At 46.3% G+C, this 26,488-nt stretch overlaps 2 protein-coding genes across 2 annotated transcripts in view; one reads left to right on the top strand and one right to left on the bottom strand.

The window, feature by feature from the left end:
- Positions 1–3,533: 3,533 nt before the first annotated feature.
- On the bottom strand, positions 3,534–25,060 carry rpa3 (replication protein A3). Its single transcript, XM_038797522.1, has 4 exons — positions 24,881–25,060; positions 24,678–24,752; positions 9,549–9,657; positions 3,534–4,043 (listed from the first exon to the last, which is right to left on the bottom strand). Exons 1-4 carry the CDS (start codon positions 24,977–24,979, stop codon positions 3,961–3,963), a joined length of 366 nt encoding a protein of 121 aa, XP_038653450.1. The 5' UTR covers positions 24,980–25,060; the 3' UTR covers positions 3,534–3,960.
- The window catches only part of umad1 (UBAP1-MVB12-associated (UMA) domain containing 1), a 78,374-nt gene continuing 76,854 nt past the window's right edge, over positions 24,969–26,488 (top strand). The window contains exon 1 of the mRNA XM_038797523.1: positions 24,969–25,192. The gene's annotated coding sequence lies outside the window, so the exon portion shown is untranslated. The remainder of the gene's footprint in view (positions 25,193–26,488) is intronic.

The following is a 26,488-nucleotide window of genomic DNA, read 5'->3' as shown; positions in this document are numbered from 1 at the left end:
CCCCATCTAGTTCACTAACGTCCTTCAGGAAAGGAAATCTGCCGTCCTTACCGTGTCTAGCCTACACAGGACTCCAGATCCACACAGCGATGCAGTAAATTTTTAACTGCCTCCCCACTGAAATGACCTAGCAAGCCACTCAGGTCAAGGGCAATTAGGGGATGGGCAACAAATGCTGGCCCAGCCAGCGGCGCTCATATCCCAAGATTGAATTTTATAAAGCAGAAAATGTTACTTAATGAAACACAAAAAGCTACTTAATAAGAGCCCATGATGTTGGGGGTGTTTTGTTATGCTCTTGACGTGGCATAAGCTGCTTCCTTGATGTGCACTCTGACAAAGGAAGGTTCAGACTTGGAGATAGCTTTAACACATTTATTAAACTGTTACTTGGATTTGACTCTCCTGTTATAGGTACTCAGACTAACTAACCAGTCTGCTACAATCCACGTGGTGGGTGTGATGTGTTTCAATCAACCCTGTGTACTCACTAAGTGTCTCCACTGGAAAGAGGAAGATCATGTGTGCTGTGTCCTTATATATGGATTGGTATAATGCCGTCCTGTGGTAGTGTCACCTGTGTGTTTGTCGTGAATGCCCATTGGTCGAGTCCTATCTTACTGACCTATTGGTTGAATGTCTGTGTGTCATGTCTCTGGTGCTCCCTCTAGTGTCTATCTAGGAGATGTGTTCACATTAACCCCTTGTGTATTTGCAGTGATGTATATCACCACGGGGGGGTATATCAGCATGGAAAGAAGATTGGCTAACTGAAAGAGAGAGAGTTGGGATAAATGGCGGAGCAAGCTCGAAGGGCCAATAGGCCTCCCCCTGCTCTTATCTTCTATGTATTTTCAGGACGGCAACCTGTAACTAGTGGAGTGCTGCAGGGATCTGTGCTAGGGCCACAATTATTCACAATATATATATTAATGACTTGGATGAGAGAAGTGAATGCATTATTGCAAGTTTGCAGATGACACAAAAATAGGTGGGAAGACAAGTAGTGAGGATGACACAAAGAGTCTACAGAGGGATTATAGACAAGTTAGGTGAGTGGGCAAAAACTTGGCATATGGAATGAAATGCAGCAAAATGTGAAGTTAACTTTGGTAAGAAGAATAAAGGAGCTGAATATTATTTAAATGGAGAAAGACTCCAGAAAACTGCAGCACGGGGAATTTGGGGTCCTGGTGCATAAGTCACAAAATATCATGCAAATTCAGCAGGTAATTGGGAAGGCAAATCTTAGAATCCCTACAGGCAAAAGGAGGCCATTGCCCTTTATTTCACAGGGAATGGAGTATAAAAATAGGGAAGTCCTGTTAATCCTATACAGGCACTAATTAGATCACACCTGGAATACTGTGAACATTTTTGATCTCCTTACCCAAGGGAAGATATCTTGGCATTGGAGGCAGTCCAGAGAAGGTTCACTAGGTTGATCCTGGGTATGGAGGGAATTTTGTATGAGGAGAGGTTGAGCTTGTACTCATTGGAGTTTAGAAGAATGAGGTGACCTTATTAAGATATATACAATTCTCAGGAGGCTTGACAGGGTAGATGCAGAGAGGATGTTTCCCCTTGTGGGAGAGTCTAGGACCAGAGGGCATAATTAAAGAGTAATTTTTAAGGCAGAGATGAGGAGCTATTTTTTCTCTGAGGGTAGTGAATCTGTGCAATTCTTTATTGCAGAGAGCTATAGAGGCTGGGTCATTAACTATGTTCAAGGTTGAAATAGATTTTAAATCAGTAAATGAATCAATATTACTGGGATAAGGCAGGAAAATGGAGTCGAGGATTATATCAGATCAGCTATGACTTCATTGAACAATGGAGCAGACTTGATAGACCGAGTGGCCTACTTCTGCGTCTTGTGGCCTTATGGTTTAAGATGTTTAAAAAATAAAATTCCAGTAACAAAAAGTTGTCATTTGCTTTTGACTACCTGTATGCTTGTTTTTACTTGAAGCCGTCAGCTTCTCAAAGGGCAGAAATTAGATTGGATACATTTGCATTTTACTGATACGGCTGACTGAAGTCAGGTAGATCCTGCAGTGATCAGGTCAAGTACAAGTGAAGTCATACTCCTATTAGGAATGAATGGTGCAAATTTTATAATGGTCGACAAAGCAAGGGCACTTATCACTGACCTTTGAAGGAGGTTGCCCACAGAGATCTGTCTCTGTGGTAGCTAGTTTATTTTCTTAATGGCATAATCTGGTGCCGAGTCAAGGTGTGCATCAGTAATGACGTCAGAAAATAGATAGGCAACCAAAGTATTTGCAGACATCAAGCTAAAGCACTCAACAACCTTCACTTTAAATTTTCAACTATTAAGATGAAGCTAAAATATAGATTGAAAATAAGTTTTTTTACTAAATGTGCAACTTAAATTTATTCACATGATTGAGTGTTGTTGTCAAGGCCAGCATTTACTATCCATTCTTTGAGAAGGCAGTGGTGAGTTGCTGCCTTGAATTGGTGCAGTCTATGTGATGAAGGTAGACCCACAATGCTGTTAAGTAGGGAGTACCAGGAATTTGACCCAGCGACAGTGAAGGAGCAGCAATGTAGTTATAAGACAGGATGGTGTGAGACTTGGAGGGGAACCTGCAGGCTGTGGTATTCCCAGGCATTTGCTGCCTTTTCCCTTCTAGGAGGTGGAGGTTGCAGATTTGGAAGCTGTTATCAAACTAGCTACCACAGCTTGGTGACTTGCAGTACATCGTGTAGATGATACACAATGTTGCCACTGTGAATATTTAAGGTGGTGGGTGGAGTGGTGATCACACCCACTCTCTGACTGCAATTCAACACTTCCTGCAGGTCAGCTCAAGTGGTATACCTACCATTTGGAACAGAAGCGATTAAATCAAAAGTTTGGGGTGTAATAAAGCCACAAGGATCTAATATCAGTTATTAATACCTACTTAGCATTTAACCACCTTGCTTTAATTTTAATAAATACATACAACAGCCTGGAAGCAGCTTTTCAGAAAGTCATATCAAAGAGATGAAGGGGAATAAAGTACAATAGGAAAACTTTCCAAAGGTGGCATGGATAACCTTTGTCTGGCAGGACTTAAATCCCATGAACTAGATGAATTAACTGAGATAGTGGTTGGCTTTCATGGTGGACGTTGCCTATGTGCTAGCAAAGCTATTTACAGATGCTTTAAATTTTGTTCTCTAGTTTCAGAGAACTACACTATAATCAACCTCCTGACGCAAGTCTCCTCTTTACCAAATATGCTATCTGAAAACCCAGGAAACTAATGAGCATTTTCACAATACAGTCCCATCCCAACTTGATTTACCTTACATTGGCTTGCACATTTGGCAGAACAGAAGTTGAGCTGATAGATAAACCAGCCATTCATAAATACCAAAAAAGCTTGATCTTTCCTGAAGGTCAAACAAGAGCCATTTGTACTCGAGTACATCCATGGGCTCCATTCTAGTCACAATATCTTAACCTAAAGATGTCACCAATCATGTCATTTGGAATAAGTTTACTTTTTAACTTGGACTACAGCAAACCATTTGTGAGTCAGTTTATTTTGACTTGTTGCAATCCATTTTCTGTAACTTGAATGAGTTTTAAACTTCTACATTTCAATGATTTTCTTCCTTGCAGGTGAAGTACTACAATGTCAGCCTTGCTTATAAAACAGAACAAATAACTTTTAACAGCGCTGAGCTGTCTTGACATTTAAAATCTCCATTTAAATTTATCATTCAACAACTGAAGACTTTTGAAAATATGGGTTTTGCAACATTTTAGAAAATATAAAACTTCTGCATTACACCTTTATCTGTCACTCCAGTTATCAGGTCGCACAGATCTAGGTTACTGTACTGACACCAAAATTAATTCCAGTATAGAAGATAAATTATATTGGAGTTCGACTGGACAGTTAAGATTTTGGCTTCTCAAATATAGTGTGTAATAAGAAATCAACCACTGGCTGTAACACTAAATGGATAGTACTGTGAAAAATCATGTATGATGTTCAGGGCTTCATTGTAAAGGCCGAGATCTGAAACACAAAGGAGGAAACAAATTAGTCCAGCAAACTATCCAAATTTCGCTTTGCACCCTATTCATTGTTTTTGGAAACATAGTCAGATAGGCAACGGTGAAAGGGTCCACTAAAGTGATAACGAGTGACCAGATTTTTTTTTTTTTTGCTGGCATGAGCTCCGTGCTCTTTGACTGGCATGACACCATCATACAAAGTCTTATGTTGTACCTTAAGGCTCCACACCACTCTACATTGTAAAATATTTAGCTTACTTTTTAAAAAAAAAGAACAATTCAAAGATAATTCTGCTGTTTTTCAGTTAAAAGTGCAGTGTGTAGCTTAGTGTCTGATTGGCTGAAGCTGCCGCCACCCTAATTGTTGAGAGGCAGTTATCTTTCAGTCACCTGAGGCCTGTTTAGGGGCACAAAGGTGCACATTGTATTCTTCTCTTTGAAGTTTAGGTAGTGAGGCATCCTGGTTAGCTGAGGTCTGTATAAAAGACAGACAGAAAGAGCACTCAGTAAGATTTGCGCAAGTCGAGAAGACACAGCCGGAGTGAGGCACATCCAGAGTGGGAAGTTGGAACTTGGTAATTTGGTGCAGTGAGGTAAGTCGTGCATAGTGGGATGAGGTGCTTTTTCTCTACTGTTTTGTTCTCTCTCTTTCTTCTGGCCTGTAACTTTTAATCTGCAGGGAGAGAACCAGAGAGCATCTGAGACCCTGGGTGAGTTCTCCCAGTGAGCCAGAGAAGACACAGCCAGAGTGAGGCACAACCAACAGTGAGTTTGGGAATTTGAAGCTACGTGGGGAGGAGGTGCTTTTTAACCCTGGTAAGTAGTTTTTCTTTTCATTGTCTAATTTATTTATTTTTCTTTCGTTTTTTGAAATTGTAGTTGTATAAGTTTACCTAAGGTTTAAGACATGGCAGGAGATCCCAGACCCGTGTCATGCTCCTCGTGTGCGATGTGGAAGCTCAGGGACTCGTCCACTGTCCCTGGCTCTTTCATGTACAAGAAGTGTGTTCAGTTGCAGCTCCTGTTAGACCGCTTGACGGCTCTGGAGCTGCGGACGAACTCATTTTGGAGCATCCGTGATGCTGAGGAGGTCGTGGATAGCACGTTTAGCGAGTTGGTCACACCGCAGGTGAAAGTTACTGAGAAAGATAGAAAATGGGTGACCAAAAGACAGAGCAAGAGTAGGAAGGCAGGGCAGGTGTCCCCTGCAGTCATCTCCCTGCAAAACAGATATACCGCTTTGGATACTGTTGAGGGAGATGGCTCACCAGAGGGAGGCAGCAGCAGCAAGATTCATGGTACCGTGGCTGGCTCTGCTGCGCAGCAGGGCAGGAAGAAAAATGGCAGGGCTATAGTGATAGAGGACTCAATTGCAAGGGGAATAGACAGGCGGTTCTGTAGACGCAATAGAGACTCCAGGATGGTATGGGGGGGGGGGGGGGGGGGGGGGGTGAACAGCCAGCTGTCGTGGTGCACAGAGGCACCAACGATATAGGTAAAAAACGGGATGAGGTCCTACAAGCTGAATTCAGGGAGTTAGGAGTTAAACTAAAAAGTAGGACCTCAAAGGTAGTAACCTCAGGATTGCTACCAGTGCCACGAGCTAGTCAGAGTAGGAATGTCAGGATAGATAGGATGAATGCGCGGCTCGAGAGATGGTGCAAGAGGGAGGGATTCAAATTGCTGGGACATTGGGAACGGTTCTGGGGGAGTTGGGACCAGTACAAACCGGGCGGTCTGCACCTGGGCAGGACTGGAACCGATGTCCATGGGGGGGGGGGGGGGGGGGGATTTGCTAGAGGTGTTGGGGAGGGTTTTAAACTAATGTGGTAGGGGGATGGGAACCAATGCAGGAAGTTGGAAGGTAGTAAAATAGGGACAGAAGCAAAAGGAAGTAAGGGGGAAAGTGCAAGGCAAAGAAGCCATAGTCAAAAATCAAAAAGGGCGACAGTACAAGGTACAGTGACTGAGGGGAGCTCAGTGAATAGGCCCAGTAATACTAAAAGGAATAAAACTGGAGATGTTAAGATTCAAAACAGAGGAAAAAAAACCCAACATAAGTGTACTTTACCTGAATGCTCGTAGTATTCGGAATAAAGTAAATGTGTTGATGGTGCAAATCATCATGATTGACTATGATTTAGTAGCCATTACTGAAACATGGTTAAAGGATGGTCACGACTGGGAGTTAAATATCCGAGGGTATCAAACTATTCGGAAGGACAGAGTGGATGGTAAGGGAGGTGGTGTAGCTCTGTTATTTAAGGATGACATCTGGGCAATAGTAAGGGATGGCATCGGTGCTATGGAGGATAAGATTGAATCCATTTGGGTGGAAATCAGGAATAGTAAGGCGAAAAAGTCACTGATAGGAGTAGTCTATCGCCCACCAAATAGTAACGTTATGGTGGGGCAGGCAATAAACAAAGAAATAACTGATGCATATAGAATTGGTACAGCAGTTATCATGGGGGATTGTAATCTACCTGTTGATTGGTTTAACCAGGTCGATCAAGGCAACCTTGAGGAGGAGTTTATCGAATGTATCCGCGATAGTTTCCTAGAACAGTATGTAATGGAACCTACGAGGGAACAAGCGATCCTAGATCTTGTCCTGTGTAATGAGACAGGATTGATTCACGATTTCATAGTTAGGGATCCTCTCGGAAGGAGCGATCACAATATGGTGGAATTTAAATTACAGATGGAGGGTGTGAAGGTAAAATCAAATACTAGTATTTTGTGTTTAAACAAAGGAGATTACAATGGGATGAGAGAAGAACTAGCTAAGGTAGACTGGGAGCAAAGACTTTATGGTGGAACAGTTGAGGAACAGTGGAGAATCTTCCAAGCGATTTTTCGCAGTGCTGAGCAAAGATTTATACCAACAAAAAGGAAGAACGGTCGAAAGAGGGAAAATCGACCGTGGATATCTAAGGAAATAAGGGAGAGTATCAAATTGAAGAAAAAAGCATACAAAGTGGCAAAGATTGGTGGGAGACTAGAGGACTGGGAAATCTTTAGGGGGCAACAGAAAGCTACTAAAAAAGCTATAAAGAAGAGTAAGATAGAGTATGAGAGTAAACTTGCTCAGAATATTCAAACTGACAGTAAAAGTTTCTACAAATATATAAAACTAAAAAGAGTGGCCGAGGTAAATATTGGTCCTTTAGCGGATGAGAAGGGAGTTTTAATAATGGGAGATGAGGAAATGGCTGAGGAACTGAACAGGGTTTTTGGGTCGGTCTTCACAGTGGAAGACACAAATAACATGCCAGTGACTGACAGGAATGAGGCTATGACAGGTGAGGACCTTGAGAGGATTGTTATCACTAAGGAGGTAGTGATGGGCAAGCTAATGGGGCTAAAGGTAGACAAGTCTCCTGGCCCTGATGGAATACATCTCAGAGTGCTAAAAGAGATGGCTAGGGAAATTGCAGATGCACTAGTGATGATTTACCAAAATTCACTAGACTCTGGGGGGGGTCCCGGTGGATTGTAAATTAGCAAACGTGACACCACTGTTTAAAAAAGGAGGTAGGCAGAGAGCGGGTAATTATAGGCCAGTGAGCTTAACTTCGGTAGTAGGGAAGATGCTGGAATCTATCATCAAGGAAGAAATAGCGAGACATCTGGATAGAAATTGTCCCATTGGGCAGACGCAGCATGGGTTCATAAAGGGCAGGTCGTGCCTAACTAATTTAGTGGAATTTTTTGAGGACATTACCAGTGCCGTAGTTAACGGGGAGCCAATGGATGTGGTATATCTGGATTTCCAGAAAGCCTTTGACAAGGTGCCACACAAAACTTTGCTGCACAAGATAAAGATGCTTGGCATTAAGGGTAAAGTAGTAGCATGGATAGAGGATTGGTTAATTAATAGAAAGCAAAGAGTGGGGATTAACGAGTGTTTCTCTGGTTGGCAATCAGTAGCTAGTGGTGTCCCTCAGGGATCCGTGTTGGGCCCACAATTGTTCACAATTTACATAGATGATTTGGAGTTGGGACCAAGGGCAATGTGTCCAAGTTTGCAGATGACACTAAGATGAGTGGTAAAGCGAAAAGTGCAGAGGATACTGGAAGTCTGCAGAGGGGTTTGGATAGGTTAAGTGAATGGACTAGGGTCTGGCAGATGGAAAACAATGTTGACAAATGTGAGGTTATCCATTTTGGTAGGAATAACAGCAAACGGGATTATTATTTAAATGATAAAATATTAAAGCATGCTGCTGTGTAGAGAGACCTGGGTGTGCTAGTGCATGAGTCACAGAAAGTTGGTTTATAGGTGCAACAGGTGATTAAGAAGGCAAATGGAATTTTGTCCTTCATTGCTAGAGGGATGGAGTTTAAGACTAGGGAGGTTATGCTGCAATTGTATAAGGTGTTAGTGAGGCCACACCTGGAGTATTGTGTTCAGTTTTGGTCTCCTTACTTGAGAAAGGACGTACTGGAACTGGAGGGTGTGCAGAGGAGATTCACTAGGTTAATCCCAGAGCTGAAGGGGTTGGATTACGAGGAGAGGTTGAGTAGACTGGGACTGTACACGTTGGAATTTAAAAGGATGAGGGGTGATCTTATAGAAACATATAAAATTATGAAGGGAATAGATAGGATAGATGCGGGCAGGTTGTTTCCACTGGCGGGTGAAAGCAGAACTAGGGGACATAGCCTCAAAATAAGGGGAAGTAGATTTAGGACTGAGTTTAGGAGGAACTTCTTCACCCAAAGGGTTGTGAAGCTATGGAATTCCTTGCCCAGTGAAGCAGTTGAGGCTCCTTCATTACATGTTTTTAAGGTAAAGATAGATAGTTTTTTGAAGAATAAAGGGATTGAGGGTTATGGTGTTTGGGCCGGAAAGTGGAGCTGAGTCCACAAAAGATCAGCCATGATCTCATTGAATGGTGGTGCAGGCTCGAGGGGCCAGATGGCCTACTCCTGCTCCTAGTTCTTATAAGCCAGTAAATCTCTTCACTGACATTAAAAAGATATAGTATGTTTGTTAATAATCTATCACTGTCATATTAACTTGCATTCCATCAGATGTAAACGCAGTCGAGTTAAATGACTCGTTAATCATGGGCATCATGATGATGGAAGTAGAAAATTTACATTTTAATAAGGCAGCTTGAAATTAAGAGCTATTAAAAAATCCATTTACACATTGCTATCTTAGAATGTCAAATTAATTCTTGATGGTGTGTTTTCTGTACACGGAGCTTGAAAAATATTTAAACCATTGTCTCAGGACAAGGACTAAAAAGATTTCTCGGTATTTAGCACAAGTAGTACATAATCCACGTGTTGGACTTTAATTCTTAAAACAGACGTGCAGACAATTTTTAATTAGAAATTAAAAATTAATGTCGAAGTTAAATCATGTGGATAAGATTTTCCCCCCCTGTGTGACAAAAAGACGTAACAAAGACAGGTACATAACTAAAGCTTTATGCATAGGTTAAATGTTAGGTGTTGAAAAGGTTTTACATTAATTCATTATCGTACATACCAAAACTGTTCTTATCCTCTCGAAAAGGGACGTAGTATGCAGCCTTGATAGTGGCTTTTGGTGTGACCTTTCCAACTACTTCAATGACTCCACTCAACTCTTCATCGAGCTACACAGCATAAAAATAGGTAAAATAGACCTTACATTTAATATACATTGTGGAAAATTATAGATATTTACAGTACAGAAGGTGGTGTTTGGCCCATTGTGTCTATGTGAACCAGTGTGGTCCAGCATAATTCCATTTTCCAGCTCTTGGAAAGCCTATACACTTCAACTGCATATCCAAGTATTCTTTAAAGGCGGTGAGAATATCTGCCTCTACCATTTATCCATGCACCAAATTCCAGACAAACACGAATTGTGCGAAAATACTGTTGCGGTACATCAGTGTTGGAGGAAGTACATAGAACATAGAACGATACAGCGCAGCACAGGCCCTTCGGCCCACGATGTTGCACCGACATGGGAAGTCAAAAACTAAAGGCCATCTAACCTACACTATGCCCTTATCATCCATATGCTTATCCAATAAACTTTTAAATGCCCTCAATGTTGGCGAGTTCACTACTGTTGCAGGTAGGGCATTCCACGGCCTCACCACTCTTTGCGTAAAAAACCTACCTCTGACATCTGTCCTGTATCTATTACCCCTCAATTTAAGGCTATGTCCCCTCGTGCTAGCCACCTCCATCCGCGGGAGAAGGCTCTCACTGTCCACCCTATCTAACCCGCTGATCATTTTGTATGCCTCTATCAAGTCACCTCTTAACCTTCTTCTCTCTAACGAGAACAACCTCAAGTCCATCAGCCTTTCCTCATAAGATTTTCCCTCCATACCAGGCAACATCCTGGTAAATCTCCTCTGCACCCGTTCCAAAGCTTCCACGTCCTTCCTATAATGAGGCGACCAGAACTGTACGCAATACTCCAAATGCGGCCGTACCAGAGTTTTGTACAGCTGCAACATGACCTCATGGCTCCGGTACTCAATCCCTCTACCAATAAAGGCCAACACACCATAGGCCTTCTTCACAACCCTATCAACCTGGGTGGCAACTTTCAGGGATCTATGTACATGGACACCGAGATCCCTCTGCTCATCCACACTGCCAAGAATTTTACCATTAGCCAAATATTCCGCATTCCTGTTTTTCTTTCCAAAGTGAATCACCTCACACTTCTCTACATTAAACTCCATTTGCCACCTCTCAGCCCAGCTCTGCAGCTTATCTATGTCCCTCTGTAACCTGCAACATCCTTCCACACTGTCTACAACTCCACCGACTTTAGTGTCGTCTGCAAATTTACTCACTCAACCTTCTGTGCCCTCCTCTAGGTCATTTATAAAAATGACAAACAGCAACGGCCCCAGAACAGATCCTTGTGGTATGCCACTCGTAACTGAACTCCATTCTGAACATTTGCCATCAACCACCACCCTCTGTCTTCTTTCAACTAGCCAATTTCTGATCCACATCTCTAAATCACCCTCAATCCCCAGCCTCCGTATTTTCTGCAATAGCCGACCGTGGGGAACCTTATCAAACGCTTTACTGAAATCCATATACACATCAACTGCTCTACCCTCGTCTACCTGTTCAGTCACCTTCTCAAAGAACTCGATAAGGTTTGTGAGGCATGACCTACCCTTCACAAAACCATGCTGACTATCCCTAATCATATTATCCCTATCTAGATGATTATAAATCGTATCTCTTATAATCCTCTCCAAGACTTTACCCACAACAGACGTGAGGCTCACCGGCCTATAGTTACCGGGGTTATCTCTACTCCCCCTTCTTGAACAAAGGGACCACATTTGCTACCCTCCAGTCCTCTGGCACTATTCCTGTAGCCAATGATGACATAAAAATCAAAGCCAAAGGCTCAGCAATCTCTTCCCTGGCTTCCCAGAGAATCCTAGGATAAATCCCATCAGGCCCCGGGGACTTATCTATTTTCACCTTGTCCAGAATTGCCAACACTTCTTCCCTCCGCACCTCAATGCCATCTATTCTAATAGCCTGGGTCTCAGCATTCTCCTCCACAACATTATCTTTTTCCTGAGTGAATACTGACGAAAAGTATTCATTTAGTATCTCGCTTATCTCCTCAGCCTCCACACACAACTTCCCACCACTGTCCTTGACTGGCCCTACTCTTACCCTAGTCATTCTTTTATTCCTGACATACCTGTAGAAAGCTTTTGGGTTTTCCTTGATCCTACCTGCCAAAGACTTCTCATGTCCCCTCCTTGCTCATCTTGGCTCTCTCTTTAGACCTTTTCTCGCTTCCTTGTAACTATCAAGCGCCCCAACTGAAACTTCACGCCTCATCTTCACATAGGCCTCCTTCTTCCTCTTAACAAGAGATTCCACTTCTTTGGTAAACCACGGTTCCCTCGCTCTACCCCTTCGGCCCTGCCTGACTGGTACGTACTTATCAAGAACACGCAATAGCTGTTCCTTGAACAAGCTCCACATATCCAGTGTGCCCAACCCTTGCAGCCTACTTCTCCAACCTACACATCCTAAGTCATGTCTAATGGCATCATAATTGCCCTTCCCCCAGCTATAACTCTTTAAGATAGTGGAAAGAATATCAATTAAGTGAGCTGTTTTGCCCTTGATGGCATCAAGCTTTCAGTGTTGTTGAAGCTGCACTTACTCATTCGGCCAAGTGCAGAATATTCTATTACACTCCTGACTACACCAATATTTATATGGCTGGTCAAGTTAAGTTTTTGGTCAGTGGTAATGCCCGGGATATTGATAGTGGGGGATTTAGTGATAGTAATGCCACTGAATGTCACGGTGGCATAGTTAGATTCTCTCTTGTTGGAGCTGGTCATTGCCCTCCTTATCACCCAAAGATAAATTAAATCCAGGTCTTGCTGCCTGCAAGCTCAGATTGCTTTAGTATCTGAGAAGCTGTGAACGGAATTGAACACCATGAAAACTTCAGGAAGCATTACCACTTCCGACATGATGATGGGGAGAAGGTCATTGACAAAGCAGCTGAAGACGGTTGGGCCTAGGACACTATCCGGAGGAATGCACTGGGTCAAAGATAACGGCCCCCCCAAGAAACACTCATTTTTCTAAGTGTTATCTAAGGCTCCAACTTGTGGAGTGTTTTCCTCCTAATTTCCATTAGCTTCAGTTTTACTGGCATTCCTTGATGCGACATGGTGTCACGGTCAGTCACTCTTGCCTCATCTCTTCAATTCATACTTTTGGATGTGTTTGGACAAAGATAGTGAAGTCTAAAATCTAATTGGAGCATTGCTAAATGGGCTTTTCCTGAGGAAGTGCCGCTTGATAACACTATTGACCAGACCTTCCATCACTTTGCTGATGATTGAAAGAAGACTAATGGCCAGATTGGAGCCGTCCTGCTTTATATAGGCAGGGTATATGTGGGCAATTTTTCATTGTTGGGCAGATCCAGTTTTGTACAGGAACAGCTTGGCTTGAGGCGCGGCTAGATTTGCAGCATAATACCACAACCGAGATGTTGTGGCCTACAGCTTTTGCTGTATCCAAGGTGCTCAATCACTTCTTGATATTACATGCAATTAGTCAAATTAGCATCTGTGATGCTTAGAAGGTGAGATGGATCATCCACTTAGCACTTCTGACTGGAGGTGGTTACAAATGCTTCAGTGTGACTTTTGCAGACAGGCTGAGCATTCTATGTAGCCTTCTGCTTGTGTTAGCTCATCGTCCACCACCATTCATGACTTGCACTGCAGATCTAGAGAGCTTACATCTGTTGCATTGTTATGTGATCACTTAACTCTGTCTATAATTATGCTAAATCTTTGCCTCCCCTCCATCACCAATTATAGATCTATTTGTGAAAAGAAATGGTTTCATCCTATCCACTCTATCTAGCTCCCCAATTTTAAACATCAACTAAACTAACATCTAAATGTTCCAAAGAAAACAAACTAAGCCTATCCACTGGAGGTACAACATCTCATCTTCCGGTTACACATGCTACAGCCTTCCGGTCTCAACATCGAATTCAACAACTTCAGATGATCAGCTCTACCCTACCTAGACCCATTTGTTTTCATCCCATTTCATTTCAACTGTCTCTTACCATTTCTTTCTTAATATATATTTAACACCCCCCCCCCCCCCATCTTATCCACCTTTCCTTTCCCCTTCTCTCCTTTACTTCCCCCTTCCCCTCCCCCCACATCTCCATCTGTTACAGTTTACCCTCTGATGTTAGTTTCTCTGCCATTTGGCCTCTCACACCTTTTGTTCTCTCTGGGGACTGCCATTAGCATTCTTTTCCCTTATTTTCTGTGGCTATCAGCACCCGGTTTCCCTGGGTTTCTGTGGCTATGACTCATCTTTCATTCTCACTGCACAGTACAAGTATTCTCTGACTGTTAGCTTTGACAAAGAGTCATTGGACTCAAAACGTTAGCTATTTTCTCTCCCTACAGATGCTGCCAGACCTGCTGAGATTTTCCAGCATTTTCTCTTTCGTTTCAGATTCCAGCATCCGCAGTAATTTGCTTTTAAGCCTATCCAATTTTTCCTTTTGGTTTAAATTTTCTGGCCCTGGCAACATTCTCATAAATCACCTTTATATCCTTCCTAGTCAATCGCATTTTTCCTGAACTCTGACCGCACCTGGACTAATTAATGTTCTCTGCAGTTCTAGATTAACCTCCCTGCTTTTATATCCCACCCCTAGATTGGTGCTATTACAGATATGATTCAAAATACCAATCGGCAAGTTTTTTGGCTGCACACTCATACCTGCTGTGCACATAAACAGAAAATAATTGGTACCGAGAAACAATGGCATTAGTCTTACAGAAATTTACATGTTAAACATTTGTCATTGCTGTAAGGTACCCCCAAATTAACAATAGCTTCAAAAACTCTAATTAGAATTTTTAAAAAAAATAATTTTTATTCAGATTTTCACAAAATATCAATAACAAAAAAAATTAACAACAAAGAAAACAAAAGAGAGCCACCGCCTGAAAAAGACCCTGTACTGATCCCCTCAGGGCAAATTTCACCCTCTCCAATTTGATAAATCCCGCCATATCATTGATCCAGGCCTCCACGCTTGGGGGCCTCGCATCCTTCCACTGAAGAAGAATCCTCCGCCGGGCTACGAGGGACGCAAAGGCCAGAACACCGGCCTCTTTCGCCTCCTGCACTCCCGGCTCCACTGCAAGCCCAAATATTGCGAGTCCCCAGCCTGGCTTGACCCTGGATCCTACCACCCTCGACACCGTGCTTGGCAGCCCAATAATACCCACAGAGGTTGGGCTGCGCCAGCCCCCCCCCCCCCCCCCCCCCCATATCCCTGCCCCACTCCAAAAACACCCTTCTCACCCTCGGGGTCCCGTGCACCCATACAAACCCCGCAATAGTCCTGTTGACCCTCCTAAAAAAGGCCTTCGGGATAAGGATGGGGAGGCACTGGAATACGAACAAAAACCTCGGGAGCACCGTCATCTTGACTGACTGCACCCTGCCCGACAGCGGCAACATGTCCCATCTTTTAAACTCCTCCTCCATTTGCTCCACCAGCCTTGTAAGGTTAAGTTTGTGTAGGGCCCCCCGGCTCCTGGCCACCTGGACTCCCAGGTACCTAAAGCTCCTCTCCCCCCTTTTTAGTGGGAGCCTACCAATCCCCTCCTCCTGATCCCACCGGGTGCACGACGAACAGCTCGCTCTTCCCCAGGTTGAGCTTGTACCCTGAGAAGTCCCCAAATTCCGAGAATCTTCAGCACCTCCGGCATTCCCCCCCACTGGGTCCGCCACATATAGCAATAAGTCACCTGCATAAAGCGACACTCGGTGCTCCTCCCCACCCCGCACCAGTCCCCTCCAGTTCCTCGACTCCCTCAACGCCATGGCCAGAATTTCGATTGCCAACGCAAAGAGCAAGGGGGACAAGGGACACCCCTGTCCCGTCCCTCGATATAACCGAAAGTACTCCGATCTCCTCCTATTCATGGCCACGCTCGCCATCGGGGCCTCATATAACAACCTCACCCATCTGACAAACCCCTCCCCAAACCTTTCCAGCACCTCCCACAAGTACCCCCACTCAACCCTATCAAAGGCCTTCTCCGCGTCTAGCGCCACCACTATCTCCGCTGCCCCCGCTACCGCCGGCATCATTATAACATTCAAGAGCCTCCGTATGTTGGTGTTCAGCTGCCTTCCCTTCACAAACCCCGTCTGATCCTTGTGGATGACCCACGGCACACAGTCCTCTATCCTTGTGGCCAAGATCTTCGCCAACAGCTTGGCGTCTACATTTAACAGCGACATCGGCCTGTATGACCAAAATGCAGGGGGTCCTTGTCCCGCTTAAGGATCAAGGAAATCAGCCCCGGGACATAGTCGGGGGCAAAGCCCCCCCCCCCCTTGCCTCGTTGAAGGTCCGGACCAACAGGGGATCCAGCAGGTCTGCATACATTTTATAGAATTCGACCGGGAACCCATCCGGCCCCGGCGCCTTCCCAGACTGCATGCTCCCTATTCCTTTGACCAGCTCCTCCAGCTCAATCGGCGCCCCCAGTCCCTCCACCTGCCCCTCCTCCACCCTCGGGAATCTCAGCCGGTCCAAGAAGCGCTCCATTCCCCCCCCCCCCCCCCCCCTCCGCTGGGGGTTCAGACCGATACAATTCCCCGTAAAAGTCCCATTGATGCCTACCCGCCTTCGCACCACATTCCCTCCCCTATCCTTAACTCCACCAATCTCCCTGGCCGCATCCCGCTTACGGAGCTGATGTGCCAGCATCCTACTCGCCTTCTCCCCATATTCATACACCGCTCCCTGTGCCTTCCTCCACTGAGCTTCCGCCTTTCTGGTGGTCAGCAAGTCGAACTTGGCCTGAAGATTACGCCGCTCCCGCAGCAATCCCTCCTCCGGAGCCTCCGCGTATCTCCTATCCACCCTTACCAACTCCCCCACCAGCCTCTCCCTCTCTCTCTCCTCTCCCTATGGGCTCGGATGGAGATCAACTCCCCTCTAATCACTGCCTCCCAGACCGTCCCCACTTGGACCTCCCCATTATCATTGGCCTCCAGGTACCTCTTGATACATCCTCGAACCCGCCCGCCCACCTCATCTGCCAGCAGCCCCACCTGCAAGCCCCATGGCGGGCGCTGGTCTCTCTCCTCCCCCAGCTCGAGGTCCACCCAGTGTGGGGCATGATCCGAAATGACTATCGCTGAATATTCAGCATCCTACACCCTCAAAATCAGCCTCCTGCTCATAATTAAAAAATCGATCCGGGAATAGGCCTTATGCACATGGGAGAAGAATGGAAACTCCCTGGCCCTCGGCCTCGCAAACCTCCAAGGATCCACCCCTCCCATCTGGTACATGAACCCCCTCAACACCTTAGCCGCCGCTGGCCTCCTACCCATCCTGGACATGGATCGATCCAATGGCGGATCCAGCACTGCATTGAAGTCTCCCCCATTATCAGGCCTCCCCGTCTCCAGATCTGGAATGCGGGCCAACATGCGCCGCATAAAACCCGCATCGTCCCAGTTCGGGGCGTATACGTTAACCAGCACCGCCCGCTCCCCCTGCAGTTTGCCGCTCACCATCACATACCCCTCTCGCCGCTGTCCGCTACCACATTTGACGCCTCAAACGACACCCTCTTTCCCACCAGGATCGCTACCCCCCGATTTTTTGCATCCAGCCCTGAATGAAACACTTGGCCTACCCATCCTTTCCTTAGTCTAACCTGGCCCAGCTGACTCCTGCTGACCCCGGCAACTCCCACCACTCCTCCGACCCCTCCCAGCGTGGGGCTACCCCTCCTCCCCAGTGCCCACCAGCAGGCTCTCCTCCTCCCCCTCCCACGCAGGAACAAAACCCGCGCTTCTCAGCTCCGACCCCGCCCCCATCAACCCTCAGCGTGGGAAAAAGCCTGTGCTTTCCACCTGCCCGACCCCGCCTCCTCTAAAGCAGCTCCCATTGTCGGCCCAATCCCCTCGCGGGGCCCCAGTCCCCTTCCCACCATCAGCTCCCCACACTGCGAGTCTACCCCCCTCCTCGAGCCCATCCACTGAACCCACGCAAAAAAGTGCCCCACCCGCCCTGAAAACGACACAGAACCAGCATTTAACAGAAACCACCCCCCCATAGAAAATAACACATTTACATACAGACCCCCGCACCCAACCCTCAGTTTGAGTCTAACTTCTCGGCCTGCACAAAGGCCCACGCCTCCTCCGGGGACTCAAAGTAAAAGTGTCGGTCCTTGTAGGTAACCCACAAACGCGCTGGCTGCAACATGCCAAACTTCACTCCTTTTCTGTGTAGCACCGCCTTCGTCCTGTTGTACCCGGCCCTCCGCTTAGCCACCTCCGCACTCCAGTCCTGGTAGATCTGTACCACCGCGTTCTCCCACCTGCTACTCCGCTCCTTCTTGGCCCACCTGAGCACACACACCCGGTCAGCAAACCGGTGGAACCGCACCAGCAGCGCTCATGGCGGCCCATTCGGCTTGGGCCTCCTTGCCAGTATTAAGTGGGCCCCCTCCAGCTCCAGGGGCCCCTGGAAGGACCCAGTTCCCATCAGCGAATTCAGGACAACCACGTAGGCCCCCAGGTCTGACCCCTCTAGAAGGCCCAGGATCTGCCAAATTTTCCGCCTCGACCGGTTCTCCATCTCCTCAAACCGCTCCTGCCACTTTTTATGGAGCGCCTCATGCATCTCCACCTTTACCATGAGGGCTGAGGCCTCATCCTCTCTTTCAGAGGCCTGCTGTTGGATCTCCCGGATTGCCAACCCCTGGGCTGTCTGAGTCTCCAGCAGCTTGTCGATGGAAGCCTTCAACGGCTCTAGCAGTTCCGCTCTGAGCTCCCGAAAGCAGCGCTGGAGAGTCTCCTGCTGCTCCTGCGCCCACTGCCTCCATGCCTCTAGGTCTCCGCCGGCCGCCATCTTGTTCTTCTTCCCTCGCTTTTGCGCTGCTACCGCTATCTTGCTCGTCCCACTCCTTGTCCAGGCCATATACCGATGGGGAAATGCTGCTGACTCTTTCCCACGTCGGGAACCGTCGAACAAGTACCGCTGGGGGCCCTAAAAAGAGCCCAAAAGTCCGTTCAGGGCAGGAGCTGCCAAACGTGCGGCTTAGCTCCGCATAGCCGCAACCGGAAGTCCTCTAATTAGATTTTATGCAAAAATGATGCTGAGGAAAATGATGCTGTTGATATTACTATGACTTCCGGTGGCATCCATGGAGTGAGTGGTTGCACATTTGGCGGCTCCTCCTCAAGGTGGATTTTTTGGTCTTTCCCCACCTGAATGGTATAATGTTTGAGGGTAAAGAGTGCATGAGTGCCCAGGGAAGTTAAACTCCTTTGGTGAGGCTGATGTATCGATCAGCAGCCAAGAAGTGCCACGAGACAGAGAGAGCAGCAGGAGCAGGAAAGTTTTTATGGTGCGCCACAGGTGATGACTGCAGAAGGCAAGGGGGCAGCGCTGCTTGCCCAGTGATTGACAGAGAAACTAGTGGAGGTTCTGAATAATAAATTTCAACAGCAAAGGAAAGAGGCTTTGGAGGATTTGGCCAAGGTGGTAGAGCCGCTCAGAGCGGCGACTGTGTGTGGAGCAGAGATGGGGATGGTGTTGGGCAACCAAAAGAGGGTAAGAGAGAAACTCGATGGCCTTGAGAACCGCTCCAAGAGGCAGAATCGGAGGATTGTTGGGATGCTCAAAAGCATTGAAGGTGCAGAGGCTGCCAAGTATGTGGTGAGCATGCTGCAGAGGTTGATGTGGAGGGGAGGGAGCCTTTAACTGGCCCCTCGAGGTGGATCGGATGCACAAGGTGCTAAGGAGGCGGCCGCAGGTCGGGGAACTGCCGAGGGCAATGGTGGTGAGGTGGCATCGATTTTTGGACAAAGAAAAACATTCTGAAGTGGGTGAGACAGACCAAGAAATGCACCTGGTAAGAGAATGAGCTGTGGTTTTACTAGGACCTGGGTGAGGAGCTGACGAAGTGGAGGGCCGAGTACAACCGGATAAAGGCGGCCCTCCACAAGAGGGTCAAGTTCGGGGTTTCGACAGGGGAGCGGAAATGGTGAATGTGTCTTTTGTTTCTCTTTGTTTGTTGGTGGTTGGTAGGATTGTGGGGTGATGGACTGGAAGGGTGAGGGGAAGTCAAAGGCTTGGGCGGGGGCCACCATGCTAGCTGGACGGGTTAGCTAATGAGTGAAGTGTTGGGTTGCCAGGAGGAAGGTGTGGGGGAGATTGGTTGATGTTTTGGGGAGGAGGGGATGTGGTGGTTCCTGTATGGGTTGGAGTTCCTGAAGGTGGATTTGGGAGAGAGTGGGCTGAGGGAGGTGATGGTTGGCATGTGTGCGATGCCGGCTGTGAAGGCCCCGAGTCCGGACAGGCTCTCAGTAGAGTTTTCTAAAAGGTTTGGTGCAGAGCTGGGGCCGCTGCTGGTGAGGACGAGGCAAGGGAGAAGGGGAAACTGCCCCATACATTGTCGTAGGCTTCCATTTCCCTGATTTTAAAGAAAGATAAGGACCCGGGAGCAGCGTGGTTGTACCACCCGATAATCGCTGCTCAACGTTGATGCAAAGCTTTTTACAAAGGTGGTAGCATCACCAACTGAGCACTGTGTGCCGGCTGTGATAGGGGAAGACCAGACAGGATCTGTGGAGGGAAGGCAGTTGTTGACAACTGTGTAGAGGCTACTCAATGTAATCACGATGCCCTTGAAGAAGCAGGAGGTAGAGGTAATAATAATATAATATTTATTATCATAAGAAGGCTTACATGAACGTTGCAATGTAGTTACTGTGAAAAGCCCCTAGTCGCCACATTCCAGTGCTTGTTCGGGCACAGAGGGAGAATTCAGAATGTACAAATTACCTAATAGCACGTGTTTCTGGACTTGTGGGAGAAAACCGGAGCATCCAGAGGAAGCCCATGCACACATGGGGGAGAACGTGCAGACTCCGCAGACAGTGACTCAGGCTGGGAAGCGAACCTGGGACCCTGGTGCTGTGAAGCCATAGTGCTAACCACTCTGCTACCATGCTGCCCTGGTAGCGATGGACGCGTAAAAGGCTTTTGATCGGGTGGAGTGGGCGTACTTATTGGAAGTTCAGGTTTGGGCAGAGGTTCGGGTCCCGCTGCTGTACAGGGCACTGGCAGCGAGCTTTCAGATGAACCGGATGAGACTGGGATACTTTTGTTTACATTGTGGGACGAGACAGTATGCCTGCTCTCCCCGCTGCTTTTTGCCTTGGCGTTGGCAATGGCGCTTAGGACATTGAAGGAGTGGAAATGGATTGAGCAGGGAGTGCTGAGCACAGGGTTTCGATATGTGTGGTGATTTGTTATATATTTCAGTCCCAGTGGGCCGCATTGGATGGATTATGAAGATTTTGGGTTACAAGTTGAATATGGGAAAGAGCGAAGTGTTCCCGATCAATGCTGTGGGCAAGATAGGAAATTAGGGGAGTTGCCATTCTGGGTTTTGGGGGCGAGTTTTAGGTATTTAGGAATCCAGGTAGTGCGGAGCTGGGCCCAGCTACGAAAACTGAACTTGGTAAGATTGTTGGAGGGAATGAAGGTGGATTTTAAGAAGTGGGATGTGTTGCCGCTATTACTGGCTGGGCGCTTGCAGACGGTGAAAATGACGGTGCTGCCAGTTTTCTGTTTGTGTTCCGGAACTTCCCTATCTTTGTCCCCAAGTCCTCTTTCAGGAAGATTAACGGATAATTTCACTGTGTGTGGGGGCAGGGAAGATCCAGTGAGTGAAACGGGTGTTTCTGGGGGGGTAACAGAGGTAGTGACAGGTGGGGATCGAGTATTTTAGGGACTTGTTTAACGGGGGCAAATTTGCAGGGCTGGGGAAGTTGAGGAATTGTACGAGTTGCCCAATGGGAATGGCTTTAGGTACCTGCAGGTGAGGGCTTTGTGAGGAGAGAGGAGCCGTTCTTTCAGAGGCTGCTGCCTCTGGTGTTGCAAGATAGGTTGCTGTTGGAGAATTAAATAGGGGCAGGGAGGGTGTTGGATATATACAAGATGTGGAGATGCCGGCGTTGGACTGGGGTGAGCACAGTAAGAAGTCTTTTAATATATATATATTGATGGAGAGGGAGGGCGCTCCATTGGAGGAGATCAAGCGCAAGGGGAGAAAGAACTGGGTGGGGAGGTGCTGTATGGATGTGGGCAGAAGCCTTGTGGAGGGCGGACGCATCCTCGTCGTTGCGAGGTTAAGCCTCACCTAGTTTAAAATGGTGCATAGGGCCCACATGACAATGGCGAGGATGAGCAGGTTCTTTGCGGGTGTGGAAGACAGGTGTGGGCGGCGTGCGAGCCTGTGAATCTCGTCTACATGTTCGGGGCATGTCCAAGACAAAGGGGGTTCTGACAGAGATGTGCGAGGTTCTGAGTTGGCCCCGAATCCAAAGGTAGCGATATTCGGGGTTAGCGCTGTGGCTTCACAGCACCAGGGTCCCAGGTTCGATTCCTGGCTTGGGTCACTGCCTGTGCAGAGTCTGCATGTTCTCCCCGTGTCTGCGTGGGTTTCCTCCCACAAGTCCCGAAAGACGAGCTATTAGGTAATTTGGACATTCTGAATTATCCCTGTGTACCCGAACAGGCGCTGCATTGTGGAAACTAGGGGCTTTTCACAGTAACTTCATTGCGTTGTTAATGTAAGCCTACTTGTGACAATAAAGATTATTAAATTATGTATCAGTGAAAGCTCCGGAGACGGATTCCATTGTGTTGGCGGAAATCGGAGCCGCTGAAGGCAAGAGTGTGGGTGAGCGACCTGGTAGAATTCCTGTGGTTGGAGAAAGTCAAGTTCACCTTGTGGTGGTCGGTAGAGGGGTTTACCCACAGATGGAAGTGGTTGATTGATTTCTTCAAGGATTGCGGGGTCAGCAAGGCGTGGGGGGAGAAATTGGGAAGGCATGATGTGGTGGGGTGTTGGTATCAGGGGAGGTTGGGGATTTGTGGTTGCCTGTTTAGGTTGATGTGTTGATCTTCTGATATTTTGCAGATTTATCCAAAAAGCCTTGAATAAAAATATATTTTTTAAAACTATTGCTATAACTACAATAGATTTAAATCTATAAATAACCCACAGTTGACCAACAAACTGAAAGTATATACTGACCCACATTTTGTCATAATGGTGAGGCTATCATTGCTCACATTTATTACGGAATAAATCACCAGAAACTTCCAGCACCTGGAATCTAGTGAAATACAGTATTCAGAAAGTTGGTCTGATTTGTCGTGCTCCTCCAGAAGCTATACTATCCTCTTTGATAGATTCCACATTCAAACACAAAAGAACACCAGTGAATTTTAGTCGTGTCATAAGTTTTGATTACTGCTAAATAAACCTATCTGCCACCAAAATTTTACTTCTATAAGTATGAAGACTCATTCTTTCAAATGTTCGTTACTGTTGGGATATTTTATTTTGATTTTTGTTACATTCTCTTTCTGCTCCTTCTTTCAATTCCATGTTACTTTCCATCTCCTTATTTTGCTTTCTGTACATCATTTCATATAGAATAAACATTCTAACCTGCAGTCCTTGGTTTAGACTCATGCCGCCTGTGAATTTCTTGAATCTGATTGTCTGTAGAGCCTCACTGTTATTTGCCCCATTTACACAGGTTGCAAAACCCCCGTGAATGGCGTTGCATTGAACCACCCCTCTAATTACCTTTGCAATAGCCCATAAAATGTCCCTCAGCATCTGAAACTACAAAGAATGATGAGCACCAATTGTTTCCTGTCTGTAAAATCCAGGCGATTATATTGGGTTATTGGCCTGGAACAATTTTAAGAATTGAGTGCATAACTTGTTCATGAAAATATTCTGAAAACAGAGTGATGTACATTTAAATTGCACACTTGCAGCATTGTTGAAACTTAATCTCACTGCTCACCAATACATCTATACAGCTGCAAAGATTTAAAGTGGAGGTGCTCCTCTTTTGGGTTTTGGGTTAAACTGCTGTAGAAATAAATGATTAATGTAACTTTTAGGTTTACAATTCTTCCCAGGTCACTTCAATAATGCATAAACTGAATATATACAAGATCTTCGAACTAATTTACAGGATCTTTCTCCACCCCTTCCCCTGTACCATGATGCCCTGTAACTCCCAGCAACATTACTAGAATACTTATGGCACCATGACAATGCCCAAGTGTAGAATAAACCTGCAAACCTTTCATGAACAAGGTGGGTAGAATAAACAGGAGCTGATGGTATATCACATGAATGATTAGTTTTGCTGTGCTGGATTTAGTGCCGACAGCATGGGCCCCATAGCCAGGCATAAAATTGGATGTGCAGGCAAGAGAGGGCACACTGTTGCAGGAGTGACCATAGTCACCAGGGAGGCCCTGCCATGGTTGAACAGTGTTCAGAAAGGAATCCTGTCCCATCCCTCCAAGCTCACCAGGGTCTACCTGATGGACTCCCCCCTGCACAGGGGAATAAATCCTTAATTGGTCACTTAAATTGCTCAGTTGAGCTCTGGGTGGGATGGCTATCTGAACCTTCCCCACTTTGGCAAGCTGGCAGCAAGAAATGACAGTTACTTTACCCACTCCCTTCAATCTCCATTACATGGGCTCCTGCCAGCATCCAGCACACCCCCAGAGAGCTGACAAAAGTCAACTTGTCAATCACAAGAGATTCTGATGCTTCACCGATAAATTTTGACTTTGAGCTCGGAAGTTTAAAAAATATCTTATTAGATATAAAAATAAAATCTTTGGATATTTTATTGGTTTAATTGTCAGTGATGCAGCAAACTAACTGTTGCAAACTCTACTGATATCATTTTTAAAATCTCATTTTCTCTTGCTTTGATACTGTTGGTATTCCTTCTCCCTTACACCAGGAGTTAAAGTCAGCACACAAACCGACTTGCATTTGGTGATATATTAACAGCAACCGGCTATCAAAAAATTCCGTCTACAAAGTTATATGGCAGAAAGTGTTTTTTAAACCGTTTCAAAAAGCAGTCCGGTATGCTGTGACTACAATTGTGTTTCTTTTTACATATTTTTTCATTTCATTAGACCGAATAAAATTATACTTTTAAAAAATCCACTTACTGGATCAGTCATTTCCACAGTTACATTCTTCCCATCGCCGTCTGCCAGAACGAAGGAGGTACCAGAGGGGTGAACCTGATTCACACAAAAAAATCAGGATATGATTAATTTACAGTAAACCCGGCGACAACACCACCTTTCTGGACCCCTAGACAATTGCGCATATCAGTTCACCCATGCGGCTATAGCAGAGGGGCCGCTACCTTCTGAACGCGGCCCACGAAGCAAACGGCCATCCCGGCGAAGCGCGAGACCAGGCTCGTGTTAATTCTCGTGCGCGGAACCTCCAGAATGTCCGCCATTGCCTCTGTCTCCTGGCAGCCGCTGGCTGGCGGGAAATGTTCTTGTCCCCGGAACTCCCACCCGGTACCTGTGCGACGCCGAACACGATCCCCACCCTCCGCGACTTGAACACCACGAATATTTGTTCCGGATTGTAATCAATTGGAAAATCACGCCACCGCCGTCTGATACACCTCCCAACCTTATCAGCGGGTCTTATGCCTGTTCCAAGGGTATGATATCACATAACACAGGGAGAGTTCCATATTTGTCTTTCTGCATCAGTTGATCGTTGGCAGTGGGAAACGTTAATTCGCTTCAGTGTCCCAACCTGGATTATGGGAAAGAAGAGATGAAAGTGCTACTGTTAAATAAAGGCTGACGCTTCAGGGACAGGGCTGAAAGGTGAGACGAATTTGGCGCAAAATAAGATATAGGCAGCAGAGTTTTTGATGAATTGGTTTACAAAGACTGGAGGCTGGGAAACTAGATAGGAAAGCCATGGAATAATTATATTTAGAGCTGACATAATAATGGATGCAGAAAGCAAATAGTTTTTTATGGAGTCGCAAGGCGTGCTTAATTCAAAAGTTGATATGGGTTTTGAGGTACAGCGCAGGGTCAAATAGATTGTTCGCAATTTTGATGTCGGTGATCTGGCAGGGGCAGTACACGAAAGGAAAAAACAATACGTGATGAGGGAAAGAGAGAAAGGATAGAATTAACAAGTCTGGAATGGCAGCAAAAATTGTGCACGTGAATGGACAGAAGGTAAATTCAAGCTATGGAGGGAGGGTTGAGAAAGTTTAGGGGATACATGTGATAGCGTCTGCATGGGTTTCCTCTGGGTGCTCCGATTTCCTCCCACAAGTCCCGAAAGACGTGCTTGTTTGGTGAATTGGACATTTTGAATTCTTCCTCAGTGTACACGAACAGGCGCCGGAATGTGGCGACTAGGGGATTTTCACAGTAACTTCATTGCAGTTTTAATGTAAGCCTACTTGTGACAATAATAAAAGATTGTTTCCCATTGCTGATAAGCGGCTGTTGTAATAGCTGGTAAATCACTTGACTAGGAGGTAGACTTTCTGGGTCACCAATGATGTCAGGTAGATATTGGGATTCAGGTTACTCTCTGGGTAGAGATATTATTGCTTTGTTAGTAATCTTTGAAAGCATTATTTTTTCCTCTGAGTGCATGGATCTGTCGGGAACTGCTTGCCTTTAAGCAGGGCCTTGAATTCATTCACGGCCAGAGTGAAGCTGTCAATGGCCTGGACATGCTATATGATGCAGCGTGATGGCGTCATGGGCTATAGCGTGATGACGCGGCGTGACGTGGCAGTGCCCGGAAGCTGAGGTAAACAAGCTCGAGCGGCCGAGCCTGAGGAAGATTGTTTGAAAGGCAGAAACCTGTCCGACAAGTTTCCAGCGCCATTGACGAAACGAGGCTGTGTGCAGTGACAGTGTTTTCTGTCGGCTTTTCCTAGATTTGATGTGGAGTTAGGCTGGTGACGCAGTTATTTTTT

Source organism: Scyliorhinus canicula, chromosome 5, assembly GCF_902713615.1.
Source record: "Scyliorhinus canicula chromosome 5, sScyCan1.1, whole genome shotgun sequence".
Taxonomy (NCBI): Eukaryota; Metazoa; Chordata; class Chondrichthyes; order Carcharhiniformes; family Scyliorhinidae; genus Scyliorhinus; species Scyliorhinus canicula.
The sequence above is the reverse complement of the archived record's forward strand: the minus strand, read 5'-3'. Positions and strand labels throughout refer to the sequence as shown.

Bases quoted from the DNA above. Each gene is read 5' to 3' on its own strand.
- rpa3 (XM_038797522.1), bottom strand. From the start codon at position 24,979: ATGGCGGACATTCTGGAGGTTCCGCGCACGAGAATTAACACGAGCCTG. The intron at 24,753-24,880 runs GTAGCGGCCCCT...TGTGTGAATCAG, and splicing joins TCGTGGGCCGCGTTCAGAAG to GTTCACCCCTCTGGTACCTC. The intron at 4,044-9,548 runs GTATGTACGATA...TTTGTGTTTCAG, and splicing joins AGAGGATAAGAACAGTTTTG to ATCTCGGCCTTTACAATGAA.